The sequence below is a fragment of the Pelmatolapia mariae genome, linkage group LG9 (assembly GCF_036321145.2).
Source record: "Pelmatolapia mariae isolate MD_Pm_ZW linkage group LG9, Pm_UMD_F_2, whole genome shotgun sequence".
NCBI classification, from domain to species: Eukaryota; Metazoa; Chordata; class Actinopteri; order Cichliformes; family Cichlidae; genus Pelmatolapia; species Pelmatolapia mariae.
The window spans coordinates 18993697-19013861 of record NC_086235.1 but is presented as its reverse complement, the minus strand read 5'-3'; the positions used below and the strand labels follow the sequence as shown (position 1 = coordinate 19013861).

At 42.0% G+C, this 20165-nt stretch overlaps 2 protein-coding genes across 3 annotated transcripts in view; both read left to right on the top strand.

The window, feature by feature from the left end:
* Positions 1 to 4125: 4125 nt before the first annotated feature.
* Positions 4126 to 15187, top strand: dlec1 (DLEC1 cilia and flagella associated protein). The gene is made up of 38 exons (XM_063483575.1): positions 4126 to 4209; positions 4313 to 4453; positions 4552 to 4708; positions 5400 to 5513; positions 5594 to 5778; positions 6001 to 6218; positions 6746 to 6830; positions 6929 to 7016; positions 7332 to 7505; positions 7607 to 7743; positions 7846 to 7938; positions 8091 to 8181; positions 8264 to 8426; positions 8700 to 8892; positions 9002 to 9078; positions 9206 to 9368; positions 9462 to 9558; positions 9666 to 9796; positions 9888 to 10031; positions 10124 to 10254; positions 10385 to 10535; positions 10689 to 10805; positions 10940 to 11058; positions 11153 to 11332; positions 11412 to 11479; positions 11555 to 11706; positions 12050 to 12165; positions 12268 to 12338; positions 12724 to 12941; positions 13069 to 13230; positions 13312 to 13434; positions 13544 to 13638; positions 13799 to 13886; positions 13999 to 14196; positions 14285 to 14446; positions 14531 to 14681; positions 14797 to 14914; positions 15024 to 15187. The coding sequence occupies exons 1-38, from the start codon at positions 4126 to 4128 to the stop codon at positions 15136 to 15138; spliced, it is 5070 nt and encodes a 1689-aa protein (XP_063339645.1). The 3' UTR covers positions 15139 to 15187.
* A 3753-nt stretch (positions 15188 to 18940) lies between these two features.
* Positions 18941 to 20165, top strand: part of map3k22 (mitogen-activated protein kinase kinase kinase 22) — a 38301-nt gene continuing 37076 nt past the window's right edge. For both annotated transcript variants that reach the window (XM_063483587.1, XM_063483586.1), the window contains exon 1: positions 18941 to 19328. The gene's annotated coding sequence lies outside the window, so the exon portion shown is untranslated. The remainder of the gene's footprint in view (positions 19329 to 20165) is intronic.

The window sequence follows — 20165 nt, the reverse complement described above, 5'->3', positions numbered from 1 at the left end:
GTTGTGTTTTGGGTATATCTGGTTTCATGGAGTGGTTTGTGTCAGACTGTTCACTGTATCAGAGCCAACAGAAAATAAGAGGGATTTTATCAAATTCATTCAACTTTATCAAACGCTGAAAGAGTCCTGTCATCTGGAAACTACTGCTTAGACTCTTTGAGTTTAAAAATGATGAGATTCACACTTTAAGTTGCTGTGGTCAGCCTTTAAAAACAACTGACATTGCTCAAGAGAGGTGGAGAAGAAAGTGTAGCCAGGGTGGAGTGAGTGATTGTCAGGGGTGATTTGAAACAGAAGTGAAAGGGCAGGTTTACAAGATGGTAGGGAGACCTGTGTGATTTGGAGACAGTGGCTCTCACAAAAAGACAAAGGAGCTGGTGCTGGATGGAGGTGGCAGAGCTGAAGATGTTAAGATGGGAGTGACCAAGATGGACAGGGTTAGAAATTAATATATAAGAGGGACAGGTCGAAGAGTTTGGGGACAAAGTCAGAGAAGCAAGGCTGAGATGGTTTGGACATGAGCAGTTAAGGGATAGTAGATAAACTGGAAAAAAGATGTCGAATACAGAGCTGCAGGAACCAGTGCCTTGAAGCAACTATTGTTGTGATTTTATAAATAAAACTGAATTAAATCTAATTGAATTGGATTGGTCCGGATTGCTCTTCTTCTTCATGGATGTAGTGAAGAAGGACACGCAGGGTCAGGTGTCACAGAGGAAGATGCTAAGGATAGGGTGAGATGGAGGCAGATAATATGCTCTGGCATCCCCTAAAGGGACTGCGGTCAAGTGAGCCTTCATATGCAAAGTCACCGTCAAGCTAGCCGCACCCCCAGCCGCAAACACAATGTTGTTGCACTTTTCTTACGCATGTTACGGTATGGGTGCCGACTGCCTTAGAAACACAGTCTTCTGTATCCTGCCATTTTCACTATTTTAGTTCTCAAACCACTTCAAGTTTTGAAGTATTAGCAGTTGATATATAATATAAATAATTTCTAATTCCTGCACTATGCATTGAAAATTTAAAAAAAAAAAAAACGTTTACATATCCTGTAAGAGTTGATAATATATTTCCAAAGCAATGTCTTCTCACTATACTGTACATTTCTGTTCACCCTGACCTGATCCCCAACTAAATAAAATTGCTGCACTGTATTTTGATTATGTGTGGGGTTTTTTGTTTGTTTGTTTGTTTTTTTATTACAGGAAAACTGTTAAAGGTGACGCAATATTTCACTGGATTCTTACTCTGGATCACCCTCACTCTTTCTCCTCTGGCTCACAGCCCAAGAACTGTATGATTTCTGAGAAAATTACAGTAATGCGCTTTGAATATTCTCAACTTTGAACTGATATTAATAATAATAAAGTATACTTTATTGATCCCCGTGGGGAAATTACTCTCTCTGCATTTAATCCATTCACTCAGTGAAGCAGTGGGCAGCCACTAACCAGGCGTCCGGGGAGCAGTGTGTAGGGATGGTACCTTCCTCAGGGATACCTCAGCGTAGCTGTTCAGTGGAACCGAATCCCCGTCCTTCAGATCGTGGGGCGACCATGCTATCTACTGAGCTATCCCTGTCCCGGCTTTAAACTAAAACTGCAAAGGGTGGCACAAATATTTCACTGGATTCTTACTGTAGTTTACCCGCACTCTTACCCTTCCAGCTCACAGCCCCATGAACTGTACGGTTTCAGAGAAAATTAATAGTAAACTCTATCCAAATTACATTGGACAGAGTTTACTATCCTGAAGTGTTGTTCGTGGCTGAAAGGTTGAATCAGTTAGAGGCAGAAGAAGCTCTGCTGTTTTACAAGTGTGGAATGAAGCAACTGTGATGAGTTGTCACCTTTTGTGGCATGCTCCACTCCCACTGGTAAGCAAACTGAAGAGGATCAACACTGATGCAGGGGCGGATCTAGAGAGGTAGCATGGGGTGGCATGTGCTGCCTTAAAATGATCTCTTAACACTCCTAATGCCACTCTAGCTTTGCATATGACAGTGTTCTTTATTAAAATAAGATAGCATTAACACTTTGAGCCCAGCAACAATTACAGCTGAATATACATTCTAAAATTGAATATATTGCATAATTGTACCCCCCCTTCCACCATTAACAAATGGTGTTATGAGTGTTGTGAGTGAGTGTTATTAACCCTCTGTGTGCTGCAACTCCAAATCACATGACCAACATGTGAAGCTGACATAGCAACAAGCTGCAGCCACCCTGAGTCTCTATTTTAGCTCGTGTTGAAAGTTCTTACTTCAAAGTATACATCAGTTTTAAAATTTTAATGACAGGCCACTAAATCCAGAGCTATGATTAAATTTTTTATAAGTGGTTAAAAAAAACAGTAAAGAAAGAAAAAAAGCCACCTCTTTCCTATTGGTGGAAAAATGTACCATGTCGACCTATTAAAAAAATGGCAACATGCGGGATTTGGTTGTTGAGGAAGAGGGGGAAGTTTGGGGAGTGACAGCAGCGAAAGCTAACGAGTGAGAGAGAGTTTTGAGATGTTAGATAGCTGTGGAGTTGTGTTGGGAGTGTGTAGTTAGTATATTGTGTTGTCTTGTGTAGTCAGTGTGTAGTCTAAGGAGCTTGGAAAGAAAAGCGTCTGGACTTCTTTAAGTTGCCTAAAGACCTTTCACCTCTCATCCGAGAAGCTTCTTCAGTTCTAAGAGCAAATGGTGGAGAGTCCCAGACTTAAGCCCTATGGGAGTGTCCCCCAAAAAGGGGCATGGAGCCCCTAATGATCCTCTACCCAATCACACGAGCCAAGGTGTGAAAACGGGTGTGGGTCACAATCAGCCAAGGTTTCGGGTGAACTCATTGTGAAACCTGGCCCCACCCTATCATGTGATTTCTTGAGGTCAAAAGGTCCAGGATGTGAGTGGGCATTAAGGCGTCTTGGAAGGGATTTCAAAACTGGACTCGAAAGAGTGACCTTTGTCCTTTAGATGCAGATGGACAGCCGAGTCTTGTCCCGTTGAGGTGGCTTCTCTATGTTGTGCCATGCATTTATGAAGTGGCAACTTAAAGAAGTTGCAGAAGCTTTTATTTTTAAGCTCCTTAGACTACGATGACCTGGATGACTGAGAACCTTCACAGACATAGTCAGTGTGTAGTGTATTCGTTGTTTTTTTGTGTGCCAGTGAAGGTACTAATGAAATAAAACAATTTGCAGGTGCAAAAGACCTCAACCCAACAAATGATGAAAAACATTTGTTCATGACAGTGCAGATTTCTGACATTTTGTGTAAATGTAAGCAACAATTTGAATTTTTCTAACAGAAAACAGTGTGAAACCTAAGTTAGACTTGTGTTTGTAAATGAATTGCCCCATGTTGTGTAGCTTTCTGGATTTTATACTTATTGGGCGACATATTTATTTATTATACAGGCTATATAGTACATAAAAACAAAATTGACATATTTTTTGTAACTGAGATGTTTAATTATGTGGGATACAGAAAATAATAAAGTTATAGATTATATTATGTGTTTAAAAAACGCTTTGATTTTTCCACCTCATTTGATTTCCATGCCACCACAAGAAAATTTTCTCTAGATCCGCCCCTGCACTGACGACACTGCATTGGTTGGGCGTATTGCAAATATTTCAAACCTGGAAGTGGATCGAGTAGCAAATAGAGATAAATGGCAGGATACAGAAGACTCAGGTGTTTTTAAGCCAGTCGGCACCCATACCATGCGTAAGAGGTGCGGCTGGCTTGACCGTTACTTCACATGTGAGTGCTGCTCACTTGACCGCAGTCTAAAGGGAGCAGAGAAGAAGAAGATACTTAGAAGTGATTTGAACCTATTTCAATAAAACTAAACTAAACTGTCGTCCTAATATTAACACGAATTAGTACTACTACTACCAATAATACACAGTTTAAATTTACATATAAAAATGCTAAAACGTAATTTCCGGTCTAGAAGGAAGTTTGGTTGTTGCTATAGCAACCCCATGTAAGCAAACATGGCTGACAAATTATGAAGTTAGTTTATAAGTCATTTATAAATGACTTAATCTAAGCTACGAATATATCTCTTTCTTACTAACACCTCTGTAACATTTCGCATGATCCATTTAGCTACAATAGACGTGTCAGCTATGGAAGAGGAGCCGGAGACTAGAGGAAAGCTGCGGGCTGACCCTTCTGTGAACACTCACAGACCCGCGTGTGGAAAATCCCAGGTAAGATCCAGTATATACCTGAGACCTTTAAATGTCTAGGAAACATCAAACTAATGATAATAATACTAATGAAAAAGCTAACTTCTCTTTCGTTGTATCCCAGAATATTTCCCGTGTACTAGCAAGCATCTTTAAGCGTCTTTACACAAACGACATAATTAGAAAAGACACTGTGTCCAACCTAGTTCAAACAAAAAGTGTACGAGGCAGCTATCATGACAGATACGTTGAAGAACTCCAACAGGTAACCAGACACACTCATCTACAATTTATAAAAAAAAATCACTGTCAAAAGTCAGCTGAAGAATAATACAGTGTTATTTTTCCCCTATTGCCACACAGGTTCATTCGGAGTATGAACAGCGTATTAAGCAGGTCGACATGCTGGACAGTCACATAATTCAGGCCAGTGCATGTGCTGCAGCCAAAGAAACCCAGGCCTATGAGAGAATGAGGGGGACATCAGGAGATGTCTGTGATCACCAGGGACTGCTTACAGGTGAGATACTTTTAAAAACTTTTAAAAATATAACTGTGTTATACTGCTGTAATATACTGGTGTTCCTGTCCCTAAATTTATGGCTCAAAGGAACCTAACATATAAGATGTCATGACGCTGGTGGCATTCAACAAGATTTTAATCATGAAATTTTGGTTACTTACAAACAAGAGGTGGGAGCTCTGGCTAAAACAAACAAAAGAGGAAGAAGTCCATGAACCAACCACACAACGGGCTATTGGATTCAGGCTTCTCTCCTAGTAGCTTTTGTAAACTAGAGTAATAGAAATGCAACAGAAAACAGGTCTGCTGGTAACTCCAAACTCAACTATACTTAGTAAACAAAGCTGATAACAGAAAGATAAAGTCAGTGCTCATGGAGTTGAGGGATGAGGAATGAGGGACCAAGACACTAGTTGCTGACCACCACTGCGTTGTCTAGGTTTATATGTGTGTGATGAGCCTTCTGCAACCAATCGGCACTAAGAATAAATCAGAGAAGTGAGAGAGTAGTAATGAAGGTAAGAATAAGAACACAAAAAGATGATGAGGGGACTGATGCACTGAAATCGATTGTATCTCTGCACTCATTTACCAAAGAGCTCATCATGCTTGCTTAATCCCACCATCTACATGTGTTTATTTGTTTTCAAAATGCCTCATTTGATTTGATTTTTATACTTATTTTCAGTCAAATCAGCCTTTTCCTGGTGTGTGGATGAAGATCTTCTTGAAATGAATAATCTGATTTCCCCAAAGGATTACTTGGCTACACAAAAACCACATGTACGAGCACCAGCAGCAGGTATCTGACCCTCTTTAACATTTATCTTAAATGTATTAGCTGCCAGTGATTCGGTGCTACAAACTTTCTTTTCTTGTCAGAAAAGTGGAATCCTGCCAAACCGACCATTGCCTTCACCATGCATGTGTCCCGAAAGCCTCAGGATGATGGTTACACAGTCATTCGCAGCCCAGAAAAGACGGGCTTTGTAGACATCCAGTCAGACCACAGTGTGACCTTTGAGTCCTCCTCAGACACCCCAAGGAGGAAGGAAACTCAAAGGGAGGTGAGGAGATTGATAAGATCTTTATTTACCGCTGCTGATCCCTTTTTTCAGGGCAAAGGTCGAGTAGGTATTTTAATTCAATTTTTGTGTTTCTTCTCCAAATACAATCAAAAATAATAATGAATTGAATAAAAAGGTTGATAAACAATAGCAAAAAAAGACAACCTGGGAACAACGTGCATTCAAATTTAAAATGTAATTCCATCAAAATCATCTTCCAAGCCAAACCAGACCAAGCCAAAGCCGAAGTGGAAGGATGAGCCAAGTGTGAAGGATCGAGCGGAGGGCTGGGAGAAACTTCAGAAGCTGAAAGATCGACAGAGCTTCCTTCGCAATCCGCGCTTCCTTCCCCTAAATTCACAGCAGGGCGGCATGTCCCTCATCAGGCCCAGAACCAAAGGGAAGGCAGAGCCTGAGAGCAAAGGCGCTAAAAAGAAAAGGTAATTAAAGAGAATAAAAGGCTTTTTAATAATTTCAAGGAACATCCTTATCATTTTGTGATAAGGAAGCATGTACAGTTAAGGCATGTTGCTGATAGGACATTTTTGCATTGGAAATGCAGTAAGCTCAGGCAAGACAATCCCCTTCAATATCCACAGCAAACACGAGTATCATTTACCTCAGTGGAAAACAGCTGTACCCCCTTTGTGCCATAGCAGAGATGTGTAAGTTGATACTCTTAACATGATGTAGTCTCATATAGTGTAGTCAGACTGTTTACATCAAATGCACGACCCCACACTCTGCTAGACACACACAGAATCAATATGTACATAGATAAACTCTGCTGGTACAGCCAAGCGTCTCTAAAAAAAGACAAGCTGACTATTATGTATGTTGTGTGTGTTGTAGTGTGACTGAAAGCCACAACTGATTGTTTTCTATCTCTCACTTCCCGTGAGCCTGTCTTTATTGTGAATACACACAATGCTCAGTTGCGGTTGTGTTTGTACTCTTACTTTGAAAGCCCCGCCGAGGAGGCGTTTCCAGTCTTCCTAGCGAAACCTTCAGTGGTGGTTTTCACCGACTACAGTGTGGGAAACATCTATGAGGTGTGTTTCAGAGCTTTTATAACCAGACAAAAACTGAATCCTTTTTCTGCGAATTGGTGCACTGTAACAAGCCCTTGCCCTGCCCTTTCCTGTCTCAGACTACACTGGAGCTTAAAAATGTGACTTCTTCAAGCCGCCACATCCGAGTGATCCCTCCTACCACTCCTTACTTCTCCATTGGCTTGGGTGAGCTCCTTTTGGTTCTGATTGGATGGTGCATATTTTCTTGTTGTTGATGTGGTGAGGAAATAAGCAAGTGTGTCAAAGTGTAAGTGACTGCATTAAACAGGAATGCCACAGAGCTTTAACCACAAAAAAAGTTTTCATTTTGGAATACAGTTTTAGCATTCCTGCAGAGACAGCAGCTCCTCTGTATGCGAATATTAACCTCACATGCTTTAACTTACACTAAGCTATCTGAAGATAAGCTGTACCCCACAAAATGCAGAGTTGCACAGCCTTAATGTAAATAGGGGTTGTCATTGTGATACGTTTTGGCAGGGAGATTCCCTGGTGAAGGGGGCGTTGTTGCCCCGGGGATGAGCTGTAAGTACACGCTGCGTTTTGCTCCAGACTCCCTGGGAGACTACAAGGACTTTATAGTGGTGGAGACCCAGGCGGAGGGCCCATTTGTCGTACCGATTGAGGCATGGAGACCTCCTCCTATTCTCACCTGTATGTTTTCACTGCAATCTGCCTCACCAATATTGTTGTTATGCACATTAGTTACTTCATTTGCTGATGTACTGCTGATATGCATCCCTCTTATTCTTCAGTACCAAGAGTCCTGGACTGTGGTTACTGTCTCATTGGAGGAGTCAAGTTTGTTGAGTTTCTGTGCCAAAATGTGGGCCTCAGCACTGGGACCTTTTGCATTATTCCCAAGGACGAGTGGCCAGCTTCAAATTTTAGGGTAAAAAACTGACACATATAAATATATCAACATTTTAATTCAGTTTTTCTGCAACCAAACATCTCAGCCTCATTCTCATTAGCTACAATTTTCTTTATATAGTCTTTGGCCAGAACATACTTTTCTGAGCAGCCACCCTTTGCTGTCAGCCCCTCCCTTTTTGTACTGGAGCCAGGAGAGGCCATTGTTGTTGAGGTGAGTCTGGATTTAAAATCAGGAAGAGTAATATGTTAATTCAATTCTTCTTTGTTTTTTCCTTTCAGTTCCCCCACCTCTGACTTCTAATCAGCTGACTGTATATATGGAAACTGAGCATATTAAAAAAATGTGTTAATGTGGGTTTACAGGTGGTTTTCTTTCCAACCACCGCTGAGAAGAGCTGCCAGGTTTTCACTGTTGTGTGTGACAACTGCCAGGTGAAAGACATTTCCATTGAAGGTAAATCCAAACAAGAGGCATTGCTAAGAGCTATGCTCCGCAATAAATTATGCATTGTGTGTAATGTGCGTTTGCTTCTCAGGTGAGGGCCAGCTGATCGCACTGGAGCTGGTGTCTGTGTCTGGGGGGGAGGAGCCTCCTGTGGTTGGAGAGGTGCGTGACCTTACTGCAGAGCACTTTATCCGTTTCAGCCCATGCAACCCTCACTCTGTGCAACAGAAGAAGCTTGTCATCAGAAACAATGTGTAAGAGTCGCACGTCTCATTTGTTTTATAAGCAAATCTCTTCCTTTTCAATTTTTTGGCCACAGGGTAACATAAGATAGGGTTCAAGCACCTGTACTGGCTGTATTCACATTGCTGAAGTTTCCTGGATGGAATAATGAAATGCTAATAAACTGTTTCTGATTCTGTGTTGTTGTTTTTTTCTTTTTTTGCAACAGCAAATTTCCTTTCCGAGATCAGTAAATAACACATTTTATGTCTGTGTCTTTCTCATTTCTTCATCTCGGAATAAAGCCACTTGGAGCTTCCTTTTCACTGGCAGATCATGAAGCCCAACTTGCATCCTCTGCTTCCAGGGGAAAGCCCTGATGCCTCACATATCCAGTTCCACTTGGCCACAGATGAGGTTTTCCATGTCAGCCCCTCAACAGGCATCCTGGCTCCCTGCCAGGACCAAGAGTATCTGCTCGTCTTTTGTCCTAAAGAGGTAAAGAGGATTCGGGATAAATAGCTGAAAAAAATAATAATCCAGCAATCATTGTATCATTATGGTAAACAATGTTGCATTTCTTGAATGAAGAATGTGTTTTCTCAAGTTGAAGGATTACCACAGTGTCTGCCACTTAGTCCTGAGAGGCATCCCCCAGCTGCCACCAGAGCCTTCTGACAGCAGGTTGATAAATGTTAATATAACAAAATAAAATCACAAGGTCTCACACATGATGCTTACTAAACAATGCCTGCCTTGTTCATTTTTTATTTTTTGTATCTAACAAATTGTATAATTTGGGGAGATATAGCGTCCTTCACCCTGTGCAGCCTGGCTCCAAGGTAACAAGCGTCATCATCATGGAGATAGAGGTCAAGGGGTCAACGGAGCCTTATCAGATCTTGCTGGAGCCTTACGCCATTGTGATCCCTGGAGAGATTTTTATTTGCACACCCACTTCAAGGCAGTTCAAGGTTAGTTTCTAATAGTGGAGTTAAATCACGTCATTCTGCGCCCACATCGCTATTATTAATTTATTTATTGTTTCTGTGTTGTACGTGCACCAGATGTGGAACCACAGCAAAACCTTCATCTGTTTTCAATGGGAGAGAATTAACAGTAGCTGTCATGTAATAGAAGTGGAGCCATCTTCTGGCAGAATAGGTGCATTACAGAGTTGATCTGCTTAATGGTGCAAAAAAGTATAATTTTTAAATGTTTATATCTTTTTTGTTTTTTGGATTGACACTTCTTTACTGGGCCGAATCCAGAGGAGAATGAATGTTTTGACTTCAGTCTTACTGTGATGGGAGGGAAAGCAGAGAATATTGTGACCAGTTTGGTTTGCCGCATACAGCACCACCATGAACCCGTCACTTTGGCTGTAGAAGTCTCCTTCAAAGTAGGATTGAGCCACACAGCATAAATGCATTATTGTAGCGCATTGACAGTCTATTTCTGTGACATTACTATCCTTTGGTGGTGTTACACAGGGCCCCACAGTGACTCTCAATGTGCCCAGCATTGACTTTGGACCCATAAGGCCCAGAGAGCAAACTCAGACCACCCTGCTCCTTACCAATACCACCCAGCTGGAAGCCTCTTGGATCCTGGAGAGCAAGCATCAAGACTCACAGGTACATAGGAAACACGATAAAATGAAAGCTAGGCTGACTGTTCATTCTGTTCATGAAGTGACTCCATATAAACAATCTGTGTTGCTGCTTAGATCTCAGTTGAACCCAGCAGGGGTCTCTTGCCTCCCTTGGCCTCTTGCAATGTGGACGTGCACTTTAAGCCACATTCCTGCCAGCTGTTTGAAACTGAGCTGGAACTGACTGTGGAAAATGGGACAGGATGGTAAGGAAGCACAGTCACATAAGACAATATGATTCCTCCTTTTAGTCTAGAAACACGATCCACAAAAACCATATTAACCATATCAATAAGATGTGAGTAAGTAACAGCACTACCTGTGTGTTCCCTACAGTCACCTGTCAGTGCGAGCAGATGTGCAGTCGTCCCACGTCTGTCTTCTGAACTGCACGCTGTCCTTCCCTGAACTTTATGTTGGAGCTTCTGCCACAGGCACCGTAGCTCTTTTCAATCAGACCCTGCTGCCATCACAGTTCAGTTGGCTGGTATGCAACACAACATTTACTGTATTAAGTTGCACTAGCATATGCAGGAAAAGGTTGTTTCAGTACATATTATTAATGGGAAATAGATCTTTCTCCATGGACAAGTGGGCTATATTGAGCTTGTCTTTTAATAGTTATTGCTGCTTTGAACAGGCCCAGCTGCAGGGTAAACAAGCTTCACTGTGTTCAGCCACCTTTGACCCCTCCTCTGGTACTCTGGGACCGAATGTCAGCATGGAGATCACAGTGACTTTTACTGCTCACACAGACGTAAGTGCTAGTTTGCAGCATTTTTTGAACACACCTAAAGTTTGAAAGAAAAAAGGGCAAAAAGGTTTATGTGTGATCTTGCTGCTGACATTTGATGCTTTATCCTCCTGTTTGTCTCACCTTTTTTCTTCTAGCTCGAGCTGACCGAGGTTGCTGCTGTCTGTGAAGTCCAGGGAATGAACTCCCCTCTTGTTGTTGGAATTGTGGCCAAACCCAAGAAACTCAGTGTGTCTTACAGTGTGCCTGGTGTCTGGTAGTGAACTTGCCTTAAAGTCTTGCATCTAAAAATCCACTGCATCAAATAACTCAGTTTCAGATACTGAAAAAACAGTTTTTTCTCTTTCTAGTCCAAATGGTCAGAGCCCTTCAACACCAGTACTTGACTTTGGAGATGGTGTCATTTTGAAGAGTGCTGTTAGCAAGCAGTTACTGATAACCAATCAAACTGCTATCCCGGCTCCTTTTACCGTAGAGGCAGAATATTTCACCTGCCATGCCTTGAAGCCAAATAAGCAGCCAGAGAAAAGGTAAAGGGAGCTGAATTATTGATCAAAGTATAACTCTGCTTTGACAGAAAATCTGACACTGGCTGCATCTTAATCGCAGATTTGCATACGTCACGAATCCGCTCCACTCTGTTCAAGCTAAGAAAGCAGAGGAAAAAGCACACGAGGGTATGCATCATCTTCAGATCGTGCTTTTGAAATAAAGAAACAAGGAACTGATTCTGTTTGTTTGCTCGTTGCCAGAGTTTGTGAGTAGCCTGCTGGCTCATGGAAAAGGTGCTGCTTTTTTTGTCACGCCAAACACGGGGACACTCGGAGCGTTTGAGAGTCGGGCTGTGGACGTGACTGCCTACACTGACATGTGGGGGGAGTACACAGACCACCTCATATGCAAAGTATGTTACCACAGTTTAAGCTAATAAATGTGATGTAACTGATGTAATAAACTGGATATAAAACATGGATGTAGCTACTAAGTCTGAAAAGGTAAAGCCATTGTAGAGCTACCTTAAATCTGCATTTCTTTTAATGGCCAGCAGGAGGCGACACCTGTTTTCTGCTCTTCGACCTCAGAAAACATGTTCCTGATGAGTTTATGGTGTCATTTAGTACACACTGATGTTCATTTTGTAAACTGTGGATAAAGCAGGGAGTGATTGTGCAGTGTGTCTTGAGTTCTATGGTGAATCTAAATGGCCTCTTTCTTTATTTTAATTCAGTACTTTATTTTTGATCCAGGTGGGGGATCTCAAGCCTGTGCTTATTCCCATCCATATGACAGTGAAAGGCTGCCCCCTCTACTTCCAGATGACGGGCCCACGAGCACAGGATCAGAACCAGGGACCAATCATACAGTCTGTTCCACAGTCCTTTTCTCCAGCTACTTATACCTATATTTGTGTATTTTTAATGAGCGGCTATCTCATTTAATGAGAAATACCTCTCCTCATCATTAGGTTTGGCACTCATGTATCAGGTGGTGACACTGTTTCTCGTTCTCTTCGCATCAACAATCCCACCATGTTTGGTAAGTGTTCTCAGTAAACACTGTGTGCTGGAAAAGGACTTAATGACCCTCTCGTTTCCTGTCTGCGGGAGTAACTGCATTCCAGCTTATTACTGGAATAAAAAAATATCAAATGGGATTTATAATAGAGCTTAATAGATCGATGTAAGATGGTACTGGGAAAACAGAGCTTCGGCTTTACTGGTAGCTGCTGTTTTGGCGCTTTTGGGTGTTTTTGAGTGGCTTTCAGTGCTTTTGAGAGTGCTGTCCTTGCCATTGTGAAATCCTATTATCTGCTCATCAGTCAACTGGAAAGCACTTTGAATTGCACTTGCCCGTAGGCCATAAATACAGCTTGAAGAAATAAGTTCTAAATGATCTAATGTAAATGTCGGCTGGGTGACAGATATTCGTTTGGACTGGGAGACTTACAACGTAGATCAGAACGACGGTAAACTGCTGGACCTTGTGGTGGTGTTTGGAGACGCTTTCCCCCTTAAAGATGCTGATGGCAACGAGGTGCTGAGCAGTGCGCTGAGGCTTTCTAGCCTCAATGAAACAGCATGGGAAAAAACAGGCACCACAGTTTCTGAGGAAACAAGTGCTTCTCTCCAAAGCTTGACTGTGAGTATAAATCGAACACCGTGATGCAGATGCTTAAAGATTTTACCACACATCCTGTGGGAAAACCTCATAAACGCACATTTTCTTCTTTGAATGGCTCGACCTAGCTTTCCTGTATTGATTTCAGGATGTGGAAGAGGAAGAATATACGTCTGAAGATGAGCGTGGGGAAGAAGAGGAGACTTGTCTTTATCCCTCTCTTGGAAAGAAAAAACTCATATCTGTCCACATCAGGCCTCACATGGGCAACCTCTCAGATTACCCCTTCTGCATCACACCGCAACAAATAGTACGGTCGGAGGATTTTAGCCACGTGCTTGTTGTCTGTTATTTCATCTGAGTAATGATGCTTTTCTTTGTAAATCTCAAGGTGATTCCAGCAAAAAGCAGCAGAGCCATCCATGTGTCTTTTACTCCTTTGACCCTTTCCGGGGCTGCTCGTAAGTCCAGATGTGTCGGCTTGGCTCTGGGTTTCATGAACCTAGACTCTGAGGTAAGCTGCTCGGAACATTGTGATTCGATGTTACATCCTGGGAAATGCAAACAGTAGATAACTGCGATCCAGCCTAAATCCTTATACTTTATTGTTGTGTGTAATTCAGCTGGCTGCTTGTGTTCCCGGTAAAGTTGGGAGGGCTCAGGGTTTGGATTTAGAGCCCGTCAGAGTGGATCTACTAGCAGCCGTTCAGACTGCAGCGTAAGCAACTACATTCCTGCTATTTATCCCCACCCGGACACCTAATGCATCCTGCTCGATTTATGTTTCTTAAATTAAAATAAGCTGAGGTTAGGTAAAAGCAGCTCAGAGGTGGTCTGATTAAGTTGCATATCTTCCTCTTGACTTCCTGTCGCTGCAGGCTTTTAGTGCAGATGGAGGAGGACGACGGGGTGCTGGAGTTTCGTGCTTTGGCCGGTGATTTACTGATGGCAAACTCAGACAACGAGGTAGGTCTGAGAAGTGTACAACACTAATCAACAGTGCTCTGACATGCAAGTGCACACATGAGATGTTGATCCCAAGTTAATTTTGAACAGTCTATTTTTCTTCTTTTTGCAGATAGTGGCGCGTGAATTTGACATCACACAAGGCTTCCAGCTGAAAAACACTTCAGAGATGCCCCTGCACTTCAGCCTGGGGACTCAGCCTCCATTTTCAGTGGTCAAACCAAAACCCAGAGGCCCGACCAGCACCTCCAGGAATCCTCCGTCTGGCGACAGTCAGTCTTTAGTGCTTAAGCCACAATACAGCATGCGGGTGAGATGAGTCATGGATGCAGCAGCATCATTAGAATTTGATTTGCACAATTATTTGTAAGTGTTGTCCTCTTTTGTTTAAATACTAGGTGAAAGTGGCCTTCCACTGTTCCCTGCCTCTTCTGGACCATGTGGAACAGACAGATGAAGAAATCCCTCCTGGGGTGAAGCTGATCCACGGTGCAAACAGGCAGATGAAGCTGAGGTTCGAGCAGAATCTCCTGATTCACTACAGCAACAACACCCTGCAGGTTAGGGACATCTGTTCAATGCGTGTATGACATCTCAGTTAGGAGCTGCTATATGACCTCACATAGTCTATTTGCTCTGTGCAGACGGTGCCACTCTGCGCTCATCTGGATCTTCCAACACTGCGTTTATCTGCTGTCAGCGTTGACTTTGGGCTCTGCTATGTGGGCCAGACGCAAACCAGAGAAGTAAATCTGTACAGCTGTGGAGCCCACATGTACTGGAAATCAATTACAAGTAATCACAAATCAATCAGTAACCTCTTTGTTGCCTAGAAATCTATCTTTCTATGTGAAGCCCAAATTGCTTTGCATAGCATGTCAGCCCTACTCGTGTCATTCACCCTGTGCAGAGTCAGTTGAAGGGGACTCCCATGTGTTCAGAGTAACACCTGACTTTGGACTGCTCGGGTCCAAGGAGTACCGCGTCACTAGCAGCAGCCATGGTCTTCAGATCAGCTTCACTCCCGGGTAATGCAGCAAACCATCAAAATAATTTTTACTATTGAAGACGTAAACAGTAAAAAATACCCAGCTAGCTTTATGTAACACGTTCAAAGTGTGGTTATGTGTGTTTCAGTGATGACAGAGAGTTCAGCACTCTCCTGGTTATCCAGTCTCCTCTCATAAAGACGTCTGTCACGCTGCAGCTCCGGGGAACAGGATCCTTTGATGAAATGTACAGGTCGAGCTAAATAAGCTAAAGGTGTTAAATCTCTTTATTTATAGTTGATCTGTAAGAATATAAATAAATATAAAAGGTAATTTCTCTGCTCTTCTTTTATTCTTTATATACAATGGCATTAAAGTGCTTGCAGTGAACACTAAGTCATGACTGTTTTCATAAAGACATTTAATTACGAAAAGATACAGACAGAAAGATGCAGCATGTTAAGACTCGCAGTAGCCATTCTGAAGAGTTTGTAAACTCAAACTTCCTGTGTTTAAATATTAATTAGTGATTTATCCAGTAAAACAGGAATGCGGCTTCAGTTGGCACATAGTATCATACAACTCCAATTTTAAAAAAAAGTTTGTAAACTTCAAAATCTAAATAAAAGGAGAATTCAGTAGTTTGCAAATGTTCGAACCCATATTTTAATCACGACAGATCATAGAGCAGGTATGAAATGTTTAAAACTGCAGCAATGCACAATTTTAAGAAAAATATTGGCTCATTTTGAATCTGATGTTAGCAACACACCTCCAAAAAGCTTGGACAGTGGCGACAAAAGGCTGAAGAATTAAGTGGTTCTAAAAAGAAACAGCTGGAGAAACATTTTACAGTTAATTCGGTTCATTGACAGCAGGTCAGTATCGTGACTGAGTATAAAAAGAACATTTCCCAAAAGCCTTTCAGCAATCTGAAAGAAAAACCACTAAACAAATTGCATCTTCAAATTCTGAACACATTTCAGAATAGTGTTGCGCAACTTAAAATTGTGAAAATTTTGAAAATCTCATCATCTACAGTAACATAATATCATCAAAAGATTAAGAGAATCTGAAGAAATCTCTGTGCATAAAAATCAGTACTGGATCCCGGTGATCTTCGTGCCCCGCTGAGGCAGCACTGCATCAAAAACAGGCGTGATTCTGTCATGGAAATCCCCGCATGGGCTCAGTCATCCTTCCAGAAATCCCAGTCTATGAACAGTGTACACTCAGGTTAAAGCACCCTCATGTAATGAAGAAGCCACATCAGTGCCTGTGTAACTGGGAGCTTGCACATCTGGAAAGGTGCCATTTAATGCAGTTTCTATGCAAAAATAAATCTTTATTAATAAAGCTCTACTTTACTGAATACAGTTTTAGATCCTTCTGTGTCAGCCAAAGTAAGATGTGTGTGTGTTTTTTTAGATGTCTTATGCAGTCTGGAAAATTTGAGGCGGCAGCTAACCCTCCATTTTAGTCCCAGTGGACATAAAAACCATGCAAAATGCCCGAGAGGCAGTAGCCAGAGCAGAAAACTGCCAAAGACACTAGAAAAGCTTATTTGAACATTGCTTAAAAAAAAAAAGACTTTCCCAGTATTTTAAGGGTTCCCTGAGGCTGATCGATATCAGCCACAGTTTGCATGTGCATTTTTTTTGCATTTTTCTAGGAGACCACTTAGCAAAATGTAAACACTAGAAGGATAAGCGTCAGTATGTGAACATGTTCATTAAACACATACTGTATTCTAACTGGTTTTCCCAGCACTCGTAAAGGCAAAAGGCTGGTTCAATACTCAGCAATCAGTTTAAAATTAATTTCGCATGGTTTTTTACACATGAGACACGTGAATATTAGTATGATTTTAATATTTCTGCAGATGGCCAATAGACAAAGGTTATGTTATATACTATGACACATGTGTAGGCGTATATGACTCAAGTATATAATGGTATAGTATGTGGTTTGTCTCTGGGGAACCCTCCTGATCTCCAAAATTCTCTCAGGTGATGCTAGAAAAAAAAACCCCAAATAAAAACATGTGAACTCCCCCACACCCACAGGCTGTGAGTGTTCATAACAGCTGCATGCCGTGTTCATCTGCAGCACAGTTTAGCATCTACAAGCACTCAAATCCATAGAGAGATGCAAATGTCCAATTGATATTCATTGCACTGAAGCAGTCTTACAGAGAGCAAGGGCATGTCTGATCACAATAAAACACTGCTGTTTGGAACTAATCTGATGCTGGGCCCAAGGTCAGTTAAGCATTCGTCATTCCGATTGTCTCCCTCCGGGTTTTGTTTTTATGCCCATTATAAATAATTTTTGGCACACAGGTAGCCTTTTTTTCCCCAAGATACAAATGAAATGCACAATGCAAATGCTCAGCAATCAAATGAGAGGCAAAAAATAGTCAGTGATGTGTGGTTAAGTAGAGCATTTGATCATTTAGTGAGGTGTAATACTTATAATGCAGTTAGCAATGTGCTGCCATGTGTGTGTGCTCCTATTAGCTGACATGCAGGGAAAAGATACAGATTACTATCTATGCTTGCAGATGTAATGGACATCTTACTGACATATTTGAACCAAGTTCATGCACCTCTGTGTGGTAAAGCCTGCTGCGGATCCAGTGAAATTGTGGTCATTTAGAGAGGCTTCAGTAATGTAGGCAAGTGTTCGTGCTCTTTCTCTGACAATTTAAAACGCTCAAATGGAGCTATGATGACAGTGAACAGGCACTGTCAACCCACTGAGATCAAGTGAGGGGAGTTAGAAACACTTCAGCTGCACTGATGAGGCAGGCACGTGTGGAGAACTGATCACTGCCCCACCACCACCACCAAAAAAAAACCCCAAAACTAAAACTTTGCCAGATTGATCTTGAAAAGGAGCTTTTTATTCTCAGTGGGATTTTTACCTGGATATGAAATAGTTCATATCATCCCAAATATCAGTGTTTTCCAAGTCTGGATGGATAGAAAAAAAGACTTCTAACAGCTTAGTATGGTTACAATGAGACAAACACTGCTGGCCTGTCTGCACGCCAGATGTGGAGTCCTGACAAAGCAGCATGATATGAAAATTTGACATATATCTAATCAGACTCATGCTTGCTCATCTTGCATAACCTTTAAAGTGGCAATCCTCAACCCATCAACAGCTGTGTCACGATTTTTGTCCTTTCTACAGCATGCTATGTATGGACATATGGATACAATTAAAATCACACAGTGTAGTTAAATAAAGGAAACAAACAGGAGGGGAAAAAAAGCATAAATACTTCCCCCCAAAAAAATGACATTTGGATTTTAGCTCGTCTTCCTTTGGTTGGGATGGTTGACTGGGTACATAAAGTTTGTCCAATCTGATTATGCCTTATGCCAACTTCATAACCTGCTGTGTCCACCATATTGCTCACTACATGTAAATGTATGAATCAATACCAAGGCTGGTATTGGTATCTGACTCAGTAGGATTGATACTTTGTTTCTATCTTCTAAGTTCAGCATGTAGCTTTAATTGTGCCACAGTTATAGCGCAACAACACACAGCAACAGAAGAAAAATTAAAATAAATGTGTAAAATTCAGTGTTTTAGTGGTAATTGTCAGAATTTGCAAATCGATGATGATTAATCTCACAAGTCATGACACACTGCCCTCCCCTACACAAGCTGCTTTTATACGTTAGGTTGGTATCAGATCAATACCAAAAACTTGCAGTATCTCCCAGCACTAATGTACGGTGGCCCGGAGAGGTCAGCTGCCTTTATAAGTTAAAAGTATTGACATTGCTATCATCACTGCTGCCCCATGTGTTTACTTGGCATTGGATCGATAGCAGTATTTGCAGTATAGCACAGCACCTCCGTCCACCTGAACTTTGCGACACAGAGCGTAGGAGCACAGGACAATATGTATTTGCCCCTGATGTCCACGGTGTGGCGGTACTCTCTGAGGTTTGAAGCCGCTGCCGTGGAAACGCACCACCGGACAGCGTCACCACTTCCTGGAGCTCACGTTGTTGCTGACATCAGAGGCGCAGCTCCGGGGTGAAACTCGGCTCTCTCTCTCCTCTTCGTAGTGTGTGTTGAGACAAGCAAAGCGCAGGGCGAAGAAGAAGAAGAAAAAAACTTTACTCTGAAACACATCGGCCACTGCAGGTTATTCCCCTCTGTCCACTCCACTCTGGATTTATGCACCTCTGAAAGAAGAATAAGAATATCTTTGCGCCTGAGTGCAGCTTGTTCATGTTGTTATTTCTGCGCTTAGTCCAGAGCGCAGTTTCCGGATATCAGCTCACTGTTTTTGGAAGATTTTCTCCGCATCTGTTGGGATTTTTCCGCTCTTCCTGTCGCGTGTCTGTGATAACTTAAAGCCCACAATCAGTTCATTTTCAAAAATCCTGCAGCCGCAACTGGATCATGGGCACACACAGATAACAAGGTAAGAACCACTGTGGGTTTTCCCCCCTTATTTGGGAGCACCGCTTGTTACTATTATTTCTCATTTATAGGAAATAAAACTCCACGACAGTACAGTAGACTTGCAGATATTCATTATGTTATTATAGGTTCTTTTTAAGTGAGTGCTCGTAACACAAATCACGTGCAGTGCATTTACAGGTAGGCCTTCCTGCAAGTGGAAAGTGTTAGTTGGAGAGCCTCCAGGTGATTTCAGTGCAGCTGTTATGTTGCTGAATTTGGATTTGGACAAGGAAAGAGACACAATAAAGTTTTAAAGATACAACAAACTGTTTCTGTTGCAACAAAAAGAAAATAGTGGGGAGGGGGGAAGTTTGCCTTTTGCTAAGTGGTCGTTTCCAGTGCACAGCACTCTTCCACATGGATTGAGCAACGTCTAAGGACATAAATTGCATGTCTTTAGATGCGACTGATTGCTGGAAAGTCAGTGCCATCATATGTGATTGTAGAGTCATTCATAGCCCGTGTCCTTCCTCTCTCTCTCTCTCTCTCTCTCTCTCTGCTGTCAGTTTTCCAGTCCTCTGTGATTTACTGTGGTTACTTTAGCTGGTGTTTTTCTTGAAAAGAGGAAACCTCAGTGTTCTTGTCCTGAAAAGTCCTTCGTGTGTTACTTTTTTTTGTTTCCTGTCCTTTTGTTTTCGGTTTCCAAGAGATTTTTCTGCCTTCCTGAGGCGGTGAGAAAGCGACGAGGATGCAGGTGAGCTTCATCCAGAGATGGCAGATCTCTGAAATGATGCGCTAAATTAGATCTTAATGAGGCCACCGTCTTCATCAAATCAAATCAATAGGAAGTGCACTC